General features: G+C 36.6%; 1 protein-coding gene across 2 annotated transcripts in view; it reads left to right on the forward strand.

Moving 5' to 3' along the window:
• ascc3 (activating signal cointegrator 1 complex subunit 3) overlaps window positions 1-13,883 on the forward strand; it is a 174,354-nt gene extending 160,471 nt beyond the window's left edge. For both annotated transcript variants that reach the window (XM_079445871.1, XM_079445872.1), the window contains exons 35-42: window positions 246-357; window positions 658-792; window positions 3,732-3,956; window positions 8,051-8,202; window positions 10,765-10,912; window positions 12,605-12,811; window positions 12,903-13,078; window positions 13,156-13,883. In XM_079445871.1, the coding sequence (XP_079301997.1) occupies window positions 246-357; window positions 658-792; window positions 3,732-3,956; window positions 8,051-8,202; window positions 10,765-10,912; window positions 12,605-12,811; window positions 12,903-13,078; window positions 13,156-13,303 (1,303 nt within the window). In that variant the 3' untranslated portion in view covers window positions 13,304-13,883. The remainder of the gene's footprint in view (window positions 1-245; window positions 358-657; window positions 793-3,731; window positions 3,957-8,050; window positions 8,203-10,764; window positions 10,913-12,604; window positions 12,812-12,902; window positions 13,079-13,155) is intronic.
• The last annotated feature ends 307 nt before the right edge of the window (window positions 13,884-14,190 follow it).

The raw sequence follows: 14,190 nt of genomic DNA on the forward strand, positions 1-14,190 counted from the left end.
ATCTGCAAGTGCCACAAAACAAAATACAGTTACGTTTAATATATATTCATATCTTACCCAGGCTACTTTACTAAATAACGCTGTTTGCTTGTTTTAAGGATATTTAGATGCTCAAGATACTCCTTATTTGTATTATTATTATTATTATTTACAGTGCAATATTGAAATCCTGTAAAAATAAGCAGATTCTCTGTATTGAACATTGCAGACACATCTGCTTTTAACTGCTCTCTCTTTGCTCTCAGTTACTATAATTTGGATGACATCAGCCATGACACCGTTAACAAATACCTTTCAAACCTGGTGGAGAGGAGTCTGAGGGATCTGGAATGTTCCTACTGCATGGAAATACAGGAGGTAGAGTCATTTTAGCATTTGCATTTGTATGTGCTGCCCGGTTTTGGATGTGTTTTTTGTTATTTCAGGTATTATTAATAATCTGTTCACTACTGCTGGTCTTTTCAGATATTATCAGTGAGCGTTGAGAGAGTTGCTGCCTGTGTAGAGTGTTTTAGTTAACGTCGACTTTGGAATGAAGCTATCTAGTAGTTGTTTCTAAACTCTTTTTTTCTGGTGAATTTCATCTTTGACCTGCCCATTGTCCGGCTGTATTTTGACCTCTGGCGTGTTAATCAGTGACTGTCTTGTTTTGTTCAGGACGAGCAGACCATCGAGCCGCTGACGTACGGCCGCATCGGATCCTACTATTACCTGAAACACCAGACCATCCGCATGTTCAAAGAGCGTCTGAAGTCAGAGCTGCCCATCCAAGAGCTGCTGGCCATCCTGTCGGTGAGCAAACATTCATTTTGAAAGGATCCACTCTTTCCTCTCATCTTCTGGTCATTGATGCGTTCAGGGACGGTGCACTTTAAACACCAATGCATCACCACCTTCACTGGCCAACATCCTGACACAGTTAATGATTATGCCATGAGTCCAGTTTGGATACAGCTAAGCACACACACATACACATAATTGCACCCCTAAGGGTTGGTGTGAAAATTAGCAGCTCTTTACGTTCGCCTCATTAGAGTGCCGCCCCTCTTGGCCCCCGCTCTCACTGATCGCGGTCATGATTGAGACATAAAGGCTTTTCACACTTCACTGACGTCCTCGTGACATGACATCTGTCTCATACTGCAGACCTGATGGAAACTCTCAAAGAAAACATGTTCTTAAACACTCCTTATAACCAGTCCTGATAGAGCATGTGAGATCGGAGACAGAGCAACTATATATAAAAGAAATGGGGATGTGCTTAAAATATAAATTCCCATCAATGTGGTATAAATAGGTATCTCATTACTTTTATTTTAACCAGTTAAGGCACAAATATTACTTTAATTACCAAATTAGGTGAGATCTGAAATCCTGTTAGCCATTCTGTCTCCGTTTTTTTAGTTTTTGTTGTTTTTGATTTTAAAAATAATCATTTAGATGTTTATTTAATGGTTGTTGATAGAAAATATTACATTTAATATATAATTTTAGACATGTCACCAAATATTGATAACAGGGTTGAAATCAATTAAATAAATGAAGCATTTTATATAATTTTTGTATGTTGGATGAGCAGCATTTTTGTCCAGTGTTTAAGCTTCATTATTTCCAAATCAATTGTTTCATCATTTTAAATAACTTTGACCCAGAAGAACATTTTTAATTTTATACACTAATGTAAAGTTGTCCACTCAAATCAAAATCTGTTGATGTTTGGGCATTATTTAACATGATTAAATCATTTATTTGATTAGTTATAAGATTTTTAAGAATTATGATTTTTTTTTTTTTTTTTTTTTTCAAACATAAATTTGAATATTGGACATCAGAAAACATACTAATAAAATTGGCACAATTTGAAAGTTGAAATTTCTAAACAAATTCAAGGTTTTTTGTTTTGCTTAATAAAATGTTTCTTCATAAAAGCCTATTGCAACTTCCAATATAGTATATAATATAGTGATGCCGTTTAAAAATATTTCTATTATTATTTCTTTTGAGAATAGGTAGAAATCAATGCTAATGTCTGAATCAAAAATAAATCGGAAAACAGTCTAAATTTGCCGTTTTGTTTAATATCGCATTTCTGTTAATTGTGGCTTCCAATCCAACATAGAACATGTTGCTTATGTTCCTTTTATAGCGTTATGCTCTCTGTGGATAATGCTACGGGTTTTTAATGTGTGATTCCATGCACTATTCTTGAAGATATCATCTTATGAATACAGATAAAAATAAGTCCTATCAAAGGTTAAGTTAGCGTAGGATTAGTTGCTCTTTTGTTATAATTGTACAAGCAGCAATAAAGCATTTTACAGATTTATCCATAAGCTTTCTGAAAGAATGCAAAAGAAAAGAAGACATTTCCTAATGTTAAAGACATCGCCACAAACGATTCGTCTGCTGAACTGGTCAAAATACAGAAGGTTTGAGAGATGAGAGAAGGTTTTGAGTCATGCCTGTGAATTTTAATGCCGGCGTGTTTGCGTGTCAGTAATAGGAAAAGAGCACATGTTAATGTGGTAATGACGCCTGAGGCAGCAGGGATAAATCACTGATCCTCACAGTTATATGTTTACCGCTTGATTATCCACTTACCACTCAGTCATTGCATCTCGCTGTCTAACGCTCACACCAGTCGCTTAACAAAAGCATGACATGAGGTGGGCAGGACCCCCTTTTTCACTCTAACCAGTCATTCAATAGCAACAAATGACCCCTCCGCGTGACGCCTCCCCCATCAGCCCCTCATTCACCCTTATTGTCCTCTAATTACCGTGGAAGGGTCCATAATGAGACACCAAGTCAAGGCCGCCCCTCACAGCTACAAGAGCTCCCCCCGTCCCAACACAATGGTCTTGACCTTCTCAGTTGTATCCAGCAATTAAAATCATTCAACAAAGCTATAAACTGTTAAACTGACATTCACTTCATTGTAGTCCAATAGCTCTCTGTGTCTAGCTAACAACACATGCTTTAGATCAAATAAATAACCTTGCAATTTACGTTCTGTAAAATTACTCTTAGTTGGAATGCAAAAACATTCATCTTTGGAAAGCATATCAGTGAGACTATATTTGAATTAAAATTGTTACTATTTTGGACAAAACTAGTGTTGACTGCATTCATCAAGCTCAACCGTTCCACTCTGTTATTAAATGATTGCAAGACAGTTCTATTGTTTAGTTTTTTTCCCAAAATGTATGAAAATAAGTCATTAATAAATCAATCATTATTTATATCTGTTAGAAAATAAAAACATTAAGTTTGAAACTATTTAACTTTATAGTTTAAAGTTGTAATGTGTGTTATAAAATGTTGTGGTTCTTGCTTTTTCATTCATTGTTCAGATAAATCTAAGCTCAGGTTTAAACATGTTTTAATAGTTATGTTTAGCGGTAGAAGAATATGAAACATTACTTCCTGATTCTCATTCAAATATCCTCTCCGTTTGGAGATTTGGGGGTCCATGATGAAATATATTTTTGAGTAAATTGAAAAAAAAGGTGGGTTGGACTTTTATCTACTGGCAGTTGATTGGTGAAAATTGGTTGCTGTTTGAGAAAGAGGTTGAAAAAGATGAATTGTTAGATCATCCTAAATTAAAAGTAATCGAAGAGACTTTAAGAGAATGTGCTAGAAGTGGATTGGCGGTTGTCTTTGACATTAGACATAAAAGCGAGTGACTGGTGTTCAGCGGATGCTTTGTTGTGTGTATTTGTTTACAGGAAGCAGAGGAGTACGCCGAACTCCCCGTCCGCCACAATGAGGACCAGCTGAACAGCGAGCTGGCCCAGCAGCTCCCCCTGCAGGTCAACCCTCACTCGTACGACAGCGCTCACACCAAAACACACCTGCTCATACAGGCCCACTTCAGCCGGGCACAGCTGCCCTGCAGCGACTACGGAACCGACACCAAAACCGTGCTGGACAACGCCATCCGCATCTGCCAGGTGTGTGTGTGTTTATCTTCATCTCTGTGTGAAGGTGTTTATGTATTACTGTTTCTTTCTGACTTTGGAACAGGTTCTCGGGAGCAGTTCTAGTTTTGTTCTTATAATAGCAGAAAAAAAGTATTTGGTTAGATGACATGAAATCTAAACATGTTGATTTAAAAAGAACATGTCAGTGAACTTTGTCAGCTGCCTATTTATTTGTCAGAAACAAATTTTCAAAAATTTATTTTCAAGAACAGAAACTATAATAATAACTATATTAGTGTCCACACTGGGGGCCATAATGTTCTGTTTATTCTAAGCATGCTTTAAAGTCAGATGAGCTTTGGTTGTCAATGTTTGATCATTTGTTTCCTGTTAATAATTGCCCTGTTTCCAATTTATTTCCATGATCTGAAGTAAATTATCACTTGATGCTTTCATTATGGCTATTAAAGTCACACACAATGATATTCAAACTGAAATTAAACCCTTTGATTGTAATATTAAACCATTATACAAAGCACATAATTGGTAGCTGAGATCATTGTCATTGGACACATAGCCATGACGTCGCAGAAGTAAAAAAAAAAGAACAAATTCCAAAAATAGAATCCCCTGACACTCGTCGTGTATCACTGGTTAGGACAAAGACTCTAATTAACATGAAAAATATACCTTTTATTTTGTTTAACTTTGTTTTAAAAAACATATTTTGAGAAAAAGTCTGTTTTTTTTACTTTCTATTAATCAAAGAATCATTGTTTCCACAAAAATATGAAGCAGCGCAACTGTTTTCAACACCGATAATCATAAGAAATGTTTAATGTGTTTAAAGTTTAATGTTACACTGAAGACTGAAGGATTGATGCTAAGAATTCAGCTTTGACATCACTGGAATAAAGTATATATTCAAACAGAAAACCATTATTTTAAAATGTAATAATATTTCAGGTCCCACTTTATATTAGGAGGCCTTAACTACTGTGTACTTACAGTGAAATTAATCATTTGATGCACTGCACTTATTGTGTACATGTTTTTATATTGTACTTATATATTTAAAAATGCCTATATGTAATTACATTTATAATTACACTGTTGACCCATCCCTTAAACCTACCCATACCACCAAACCTGTCCCTAACCTTACCCGTATCCCACCTCAATAGCAGCAAAAGTGTTTTGCAAGTAGTTAAGGCCACCTAATATAAAGTGGGACCATATTTCATATTAATATACAGTGTTGGAGCAGGAAACAATAGCAAAACAAGATACCTTTTTAAAGATGTATTCACAACCTTAGTTTTGTTTGTTTGTTTTTTTTCTATTATTGCTATGTATAGTGTGTGTGTGTGTGTGTGTGTGTGTGTGTGTGTGTGTGTGTGTGTTGCAAAAGCCAACAATCTGCTCTTCTGAGACAGCATCCTAATGGTGCTCTGCCGTCCTGTGTTATTCTGACGTGTGTAAACAGACTCACAGTGCAACACACTGAGGACAGAGTGGCTGAAGTATGGATATGATTTATGTATATTCTGCTGTCAGGTCGTTTGAAACATCATAAAACACTCGCCTCAAGGGCAGTCATAAAGAAGCCTGCGCTGCCTGAGCCGGCCAAGCCAGCCTGATGTTGATTGTTCATGCCTGATGGCACACCTTCGGATCTGTTTGCAGTATGCCTGAGCCCGCACTCTTGATTTTCTTCAGCCGGAGACTGGACAGATTGTACACGCTGGTGGTCCGGCTCTGCCAATGGCTCGTGTGTGCGGTGCAGAGCGAGTGCCTGTGATTCTCTACAGCCGCTCCTTGTGTGTGTGTGTGTGTGTGTGTGTCTGGGAGTGATTGGCTATGCTTCTACATGATGTGGTTACTTTTCTGGGTTCCCGCTGTGGCAGTGTTGCTGGCAGCCCCATGCATTCATAGCAGTCAGTCCCTCAAACAGCTGAGCTCATCCTCAGTGATGTCAGAGAATTAACCCTTCCCATGATGCCCAGCCGGGATTACATTCAAATGTTTATTTGTGCTCTCTCTGCTCTTGTCATGAATTTTAGCCTATCACGGTGTGAGTTATTACAGGAAGGTACAAAACCATTCAAAAGTTTGTTTTTGTGTCTTATGCTCACCATGACATTTATTTGATGATTACAAAAAAACAGTAATATTCTGAAATATTATTGGGTCATTCTGTGTCAAATCAACCAAATTTCAGAAAATTCCTCAGCTCAATTTTTTTTTTTTCTGAAGATAGTCAAATATTATATGTCATGGATGAATATTTACTGAGTAATCCACTATTTTGTAGAGGGGGGTCAAAATGGCAATTTTCACCAGAGATTTAGAGCCAAATTACAGGGGGGTAAAAATGACTTCAGAAAGATGGCGATGTTATTTTTACACAGAGATCGGTAGGTCTGTTAGTGAAATATGTAGACTTTAGCAATCTTTGTTGCATTATGTGCCAATGGTGACCATTCAAAAATGGAGAAAGAGCACTTTTCAAGTTTTTTCTCCAAAGTTTGCATGCCTGTAACTCAAAAAGTATTACAGATATATTAATGCCCTTTTAGATATTGCTTCTTTGTAAGGCCAAACATCTGGGCGGATTTGCAGATTTCTCACAGTATCTTCTAAGAGGGTTTTTTGTTTGTTTTTGCCCTGCTAATCATTTATTAACTATAATTGAAACAGTAATTATTAAATCAATAATTAAGATGACCTTATCAAAATCTAATTTAAACACTGTCTTAAATAACAAATGAAAAAATGGAGCAGATAAATGCACTATAGGTACCAGCTAATTGCTCATTGGCTGACTAGTCACCCATTCTTGTTTATTTTCATTCCTCTGTTATTTATTAAGCAGGCTTTATTTTCGCTATCTTAATTACCATAATTTTTTTTTCTGTCTATATCTCTCCTTCTCTCTCTGTCCTTCCAGAAAGGTTTGTCTTATCCTGTTGCTGTGCTCAATTTACTCAAGCAGCTACTGTGAAATGTTAATCACAACTTTAATTTGTACTGCATTAGCATTTTGATTAACTTGCAGGGCTTTCCGGTGCTCTTCAGGTGCTTTTTACTCATAGTTACAGAGGAAATGACTTTTTGATTAATTAAGTTTGTCAGCTTAGATCGAGGAGGAGAATGACAGAACCACAGAAAGGGTGCGGAAATACAAAAGATGGGTTGGCATATAAATAAAGATATACCAATAGCACTCGCTGATATTCCTAATGGTCTAATTTCATCCAGTGAGTGTTTATACTCAATATCGGCATTATATAGTTTATCTAAAAGTATGAATATATTTACATGAAGATAATATCAAATGCCTTGATTTGCTCAATTTTTGTTAAAGACAGGGCTTAGTGTGATTGGTTTTTTTTTTTGTTTTTTTCTCTGCTCGTAATATTGAGAAAGAACGCCTGAACTAGTGGATTGTAAAACAGCTCTTAAATTCTCTTAAACATTAGGAAAAAAAGGCATGAATGAGAGAAACATCCATTCTGTTTGGATGAGGTCTGGTAACATATTTTATATTAATATATATTTCATCCAGTCATAAAGGTCAATTTTGTGAAATTGAGATTTATACATCATCTGGAAGCTGAATAAAGCTTTCCATTGATGTATGGATGGGACAATATTTGGCCGAGATACAACTATTTGAAAATCTAGAATCCGAGGGTGCAAAAAATTTAAATATTGAGGAAAAAAGTTCTTAGCAATGCATATTACTAATCAAAAATTAAATTTTGATATATTTAAGGTAGGAAATTTACAAAATATCTTCATGGAACATGATCTTTAAATAATATCCTAATTATTTTTGCCATAATATTTTTTTTTATAATTTTAAGCCATATAATTATGGCTATTGCTACAAATATACCTGTCTGGTTTTATAGACCAGGGTCACACATAATGTTTAGATCGGGGACTGTAAGTAATGTTTTTGAAAGAAGTCTCTTATTCTCACCAAGGCTGCATTTATTTGATCTAAAATACAGTAAAATAGTAATATTGTGAAATATTAACATTGTTGAAAACAGCTGTGCTGTAGGAGGTAGTGTATGTGTTGTGTTGTAGTGAATGTGCTGATATTCTCTCTGCAGGCTATGCTGGATGTGGTGGCGAATGAAGGATGGCTTGTGTCTGCACTGAGTATTTGCAGCCTTGTACAGATGATCATTCAGGCTAGATGGCTTCACGATTCCTCCCTGCTCACACTTCCTCACATCCAAAAGCAGGATCTCTATGTCTTCAGGTACAAAACCTTGTAATATATCCTGTAGCAGGTCCATTTAACATCTGTCCCTACAATAATACTCTATAACAGGTTCTGTATACAGAAACCTGATAACTAATATAGATATGTTTTATCAGTATAAACAAACAATAGATTTGGGTAGTATTAGACAACATTTTAACTGCTTTTATCAGTGTGCCGTGGTGTTTTGACATGCTACACTTTTTTAAATTATGCATAATTACTTTATTTTTGTGGTGTCATTTCAATGAAGTACATTGAAAACAATTTGATGTAGGATTTACTTTGACACAATTTTGACCTAAGAAATGACACCTAACATGAAAAGTGAAATTCTGAAGTAAAAAGACTGGATTAGTATTTTCTTTTAAAAACCTACTCCAATAATCTTTATTTTCAATGTAAAATTGTTTGCGGACGCACTTTATTTTAAGGTCTAATTAATAAACTATTAATAAACAATAAACTCCTGATTTGCTGCGTATTAATAGTTAGTAAGATAGTTGTTAAGTTTAGGTATTGGGTTGAATTAGGGATGTAGAATATGTGCTTTATGAGCAATAATAAACATCCAATATGTTAAAAATAGGCATGCTAATAAGCAGCTAGTTAATAGTGAGAATTTTTCCATACTAAAGTGATACAGTGTTTGCAAAAAAGACTAATGAAGGCAAAAAGATGTTTAAAAATGGTAAAAAATGAAAACTGTCACCAGTTACCGGACATATAAAAGAGTTGATATCTGTTTTTTCTCAGAGCAGTCTTATCACAGGACAGATCATAACTCAGAAGACCAAATATGCAGTTACTGTATTTTGCCTTTGCTCAGTAGAATGGGGTAATTATGGTATGTAATGGGAATAATACTGTAGCTCATGTCATATTCCCATCTTCTGGTGCTCAAGGGGTCCAAGTTTTGTACCAGTTAAACCACATACATGGACCTTCGGTTTTGTTTATCTGCCTGTAGTAAACGTCCCTGCTTGAGGCCTCTAGAGCTGTGCCAGGGTGTCCCGGAGGTGCTGATCACCTGCACACTTCTGAGGACAGCTGTGACCACAGCATCTGTGTGGCCTTCCATTGTTCTGCTCTTAGCGTCTTTGCCTCACAGATTAAATGTTTGCTGCTCAATCTTATCAATCAGATGGAGATACCTGCTGTATGTCTAACCTGAAAACCCAGCTGGGGCCAGTAGAGTGATCGGGCCCTTTCAGTTCAAAATGTTGCTGTAGAATGGCTCTATAAGTTCTAGAGAATCCTGACATTTTTGGCATAGCTAATAATTTGCATATACACGAATGGACCGACTAGAATGTAAAACATTTATTACTAAAACAATTACAATTATTCATGTAATATAAATTCTCATTGCTACAAGATTGTGAATATTTTTTTATGAATTATGTTTCTTATTTTAATATATTTTAGTTTCATTTATTCCAGTTAATAATGAATTTTTAGAAATCATTCTAATATGTTATTTGGTGCTGCTTAATATTTTTGTGGAAACATGATACATTTTTTTGATGAATAAGAAAAAAAAAATTACTTTTGAAGTGTCACTTTTGATAAATCTAACGTGTCCCTGATAAAAAGCACCAACAAAAACATAACAATATAATAATAATAACATTTTTATAAAATTGTAAGAAACTGTAAAAACATTTTCAAGGTATGACCCCCAAACACACACACACACACACATATATATATATATATATATACAATATATACATATTATGAGTTAATTTATATCACATGAATAATTGTAATTGTTTTTTTTTTGTTATTTTATATTGTAGTTGGTCAATTCGTGTAAATTATGCCATTCTACAGGAATATTTTAAACTGAAAAGCCCCAACCATTCTATTGGCTCCAGTCAGAGTCTATATATACAGTATATAAAATCATAATGTTAAATAATTATAGAAGAATTGGCAGTATGACTAAGATTCTACAAGTACATATAATATATACTATAATAAAATATCACACGTTGTGGTAGGCAATGTTTTTCTCTATTTTGTATCGTACAGGCCTCCTTATTGACTGTTTCAGAACATTCTTTGCTTTCTCTTCTCCTCCGCCCATGAGTTTTCCGCTCGCCCGAGCCCGAGCGCATCCTAACACGTTGTCACAGAGAGAGGCGAGTGTTCACTTCCTGTCGGCGGTGTTAAAGGGGCGCAGAGCTTCTCACCTGTGGCTCGCTGATTATGGCAGTGTAACATGGCTTAGCAGCTAATCCCGCCGCCATCTCTTATCTAACTCGGCAAACACCATCAGCATCACTTATCAGTGAGGACGCCTCCCCCACCCCGCTCCTCACACATGCACACACTAACATCACTGGCATTGGATTTTCTCTCGCCCATAACACATTTCGCCGCGCCCGTGTCCCGCGGCGAGTGTAATTTGGTGGAAACACAATAAAAATGGTAAGAGAGGGATCAGGCCAGGCAGGATCCATCACACTGTGACAGCAGGAAACGGGCTCGGAGCTCAGCTAGCCCTTGCATGATTGAAGGCAGCGTCAGGTGACCGTCTCTTTTCCTTGACAGGAGGTGGAGCGCCAAAGGTGCGAGGGGCGGAGGTGGCTATCAAGGCCCAATCGAGGGGCTTCCCGAGCTAATGGCTGCCTGCAACGGGAAAGAGGACAACTTCACGTCGATGGTGAAGGAGGTGCTGCAGCCCAATCAGATCTCTCAGGTGCGTCACGCTGCGTACCCGAGATGCAAAGCAAACAGCACTCGCTTTACAAAGACGTCTAATTTATTGGCGCCTGCTGCATTTCTCGACACCGTCGAACGAAATATACTTTTTTGGAGATTGCAGTCGTAGGATGAATCACCTCTTAGCAACATAAACATTCAAATAAATTCCAATTCTCCACGCATTAGGCAGCGGGCACAAGCGCGTGATTTGCCGAAAGCGGCAGACAGTCACGGTGGTCTCAGGTAGCACCGAGATCTCCAATTACCTCCCAAATGAGAGGGTTTAGAGCTCCAATCTAAGTGCTAATTGCAGCGGTAATGCGAGCGTCCGAGCCCAGCAATAAGCCCAGCGCCCGTTCCCCATCAGTATTCCAGCGACCCCCCTTCCTCTCAGCCCTGCTAATTAAATAAGCACATGCGCTGCCGCGTCCTCGTCTCGTTCACTAAGGAAGCGTAATCCTTGCATAAATAGCTGTGGCGGGGTGAGCTACACCGTTTTTTCCATCCGTCTCCCATGTCTCTAATGCTAACAGAACCACGGCAAGCAAACACTCTCCACACAAACACCTTCTTTTATTTGTTCTTGATGTTTTCTCATATTCCTTGTGTTTTCTTCTAGTACAGATGTTAAACGATGGGCTAAAGAGTGCTTATGGCTTATTACAGAGTCTATATATATATATATATATATATATATATATATATATATACACATTACCCATCAAACGTTTGGAGTAATTACGTTTTTTTTTAAGTCTTTTATGTTCACCATGGCTGCATTTATTTATCTCTATTCAAAAATATAGTTAAAACTGTAATATATGTAATATAAATGCAAAAATATATATATGAATTTATTTTAAAATGTGATTTATTCCTGTGATGCAAAGCTGATTTACATTACTATAGCCATTACTCCAGTCTTAGTGTCACCTGATCCTTTAGAAATCATTTTAATACGCTGATCAAGGATCAAAAAACAGCATTTATTTGAAATAGAAATTTTGTCTAACATTATAAAGGTCTTTACTGTCGCTTTTGATCAATTTATTGAATTCAAGTATCAAGAATTCAAGTATTAATATCTTTTTTCACCCTTTTTTTTTATTACCTACCCCAAAGTTTTGTAGTGTATCAAAAAAATATATATATTAAGCAGCATTTATTTATATATATATTTATATATATATATATTAACAGTTTTTAACATTGATAATAAGAAATGTGACCCTGGACCAGTCATAAGGGTCTTTTTTTTTTATTAAGATTTATACATCTGCTGAATACAGTTGAATTCATAATCTTTCCATTGATATTGAGATGCAACTATTTGAAAATCTGGAATCTGAGGGTGCAAAAAAATCTAAATATTGAGAAAATCACATATAAAGTTGTCCAAATGAAGTTCTTAGCAATGCATATTACTAATCAAAAATTAAGTTTTGATATATTTATGGTAGGAAATTTACAAAATATATTCAAAAAGAAAACATTCATTTCAAATGATTCTAATATTTCATAGTATTGCAGTTTTTACTGTATTTTTGATCAAATAAATACAGCCTTGGTGAGCTTAAGAGTAATTCACAAAACTTACAGCAGCAGGATTGCTAAATTTGCCTAATATCAATCAAATTCGAGAAGAACATGCTTTGCTTTGTCATGCCTAATTCGGTTCTTTTGACAGGCGTGGGCTTTTCTGAGTCACCTGCCTGTGGTGGAGGTGAGGATGAGTGTGAAGGGCTGGTGGGAGGGTTGTGAGGAGCAAACAGAGCGTGTGCTCCCTGCTAACGTCACCAACATCAGAGACGAGTCCAGCTGGTTGCCGCTGCACGCTGACCAGGAGTACGTCCTCCAGGTGTCCCTGCGCCGCCTCAACGCCGGCCAGCAGAGAGTGAGTCCACCAACGGATGGAGAGGGACATTTATTCTGTTTACCTTTTATATTGTCCAGCCATTTAATCAATATTGGTTGGGTTTTTTCAGAGGAAGCAGGACAGCAAGGCACAGGCCCCACGCTTCCCCAAACCCAAAGACGAAGGCTGGTTTCTCGTTCTCGGGGAGGTGGAGAAGAAAGAACTGCTGGCTATCAAACGTGTGGGATTTATACGCAACCACAGCGGCGTGTCCGTGGCCTTCTTCACGCCTGAGAAGACGGGAAAGTAAGAGCCGTTTGCTGCTGCTCTAATGGCATGTTTTGTGTAGTATCTACAGTCTTAATGTGTGACTCTTCCTCTAGGTGTATCTACACGCTGTACCTGATGAGCGACAGCTACCTCGGCGTGGATCAGCAGTACGACATCCACCTGAACATCATCCCAGCCAGCATTGCTGCGCAAGTCAACAGCGAGATATCGGACAGCGTTGGCAAAAAGGCACTGAAGTGACCTCACACTTAGTCAAAACTAAACTAAAGTTTCTCTCTTGGCTTGGGATGTTCATTTAATGGACAATTCTTGTGAGTTCTAGGAAAAACTACACTGATTTTACTTTAATTTTTTTTTTTTGGGGTCAGATGGTTGTAATAGATTCAAGAGGAACCTTCTAGATCAGACGGTCACTTATTACTCTTTTTATTCTCATTTTGTGCTTATTTTAGTTCACCTGAAACATTCTGCATTACATTTTAGGGTGAACGTTATATTTGTCGAATTAAAATATAAACACACAGATTGTTTTTGCTTCTGAAGTATGGAAATGTTCAGTATGAAAATCCATTTTGTTAAATATATCAAATAAATAACACATGCAGCACAATTGTTTCCATTCTTTCCTAAGTGTCCACAGTTCTGCAGCAGAGGCAGTTATACACACGCCACATGTTTTGTTATTTGTTACAGAGGTCAGATTGTCAGCACATGCTTGTTATTATTTACCTTTGAAGATGACTTTTGTCTGTTACTATGCTTATTTCTGCAATGAATATAAAGACGCTCAGGAATTCAAAGAGAATAAAATAATACATTTAAGCATGTTGTTTTATTAGCATTAGTTTGATGTTGATGTTTGACTGAAGCAAACAATAATTTTGATCGTGATAATTTGCAAAATGATCAATTATGTTCAAAGACAAAGACAGCATCACCGACAAACCTATTTTTTTATATAGACTTGCTTAAACATGTAATTAGGCTTTTATTTTGCTGTCTCTAACACTATAATTAAAAATCTTAATTGTTTTAAATCGTTCATTTATTGCCAATGGTTTTAATGGCAATGGTTTTGAGTCCCTACTGAGGACTTCATATACTGTAAAGTATTTTCGATTGTTCTC

The sequence above is a fragment of the Barbus barbus genome (assembly GCF_936440315.1).
Source record: "Barbus barbus genome assembly, chromosome: 21".
Classification (NCBI taxonomy): Eukaryota; Metazoa; Chordata; class Actinopteri; order Cypriniformes; family Cyprinidae; genus Barbus; species Barbus barbus.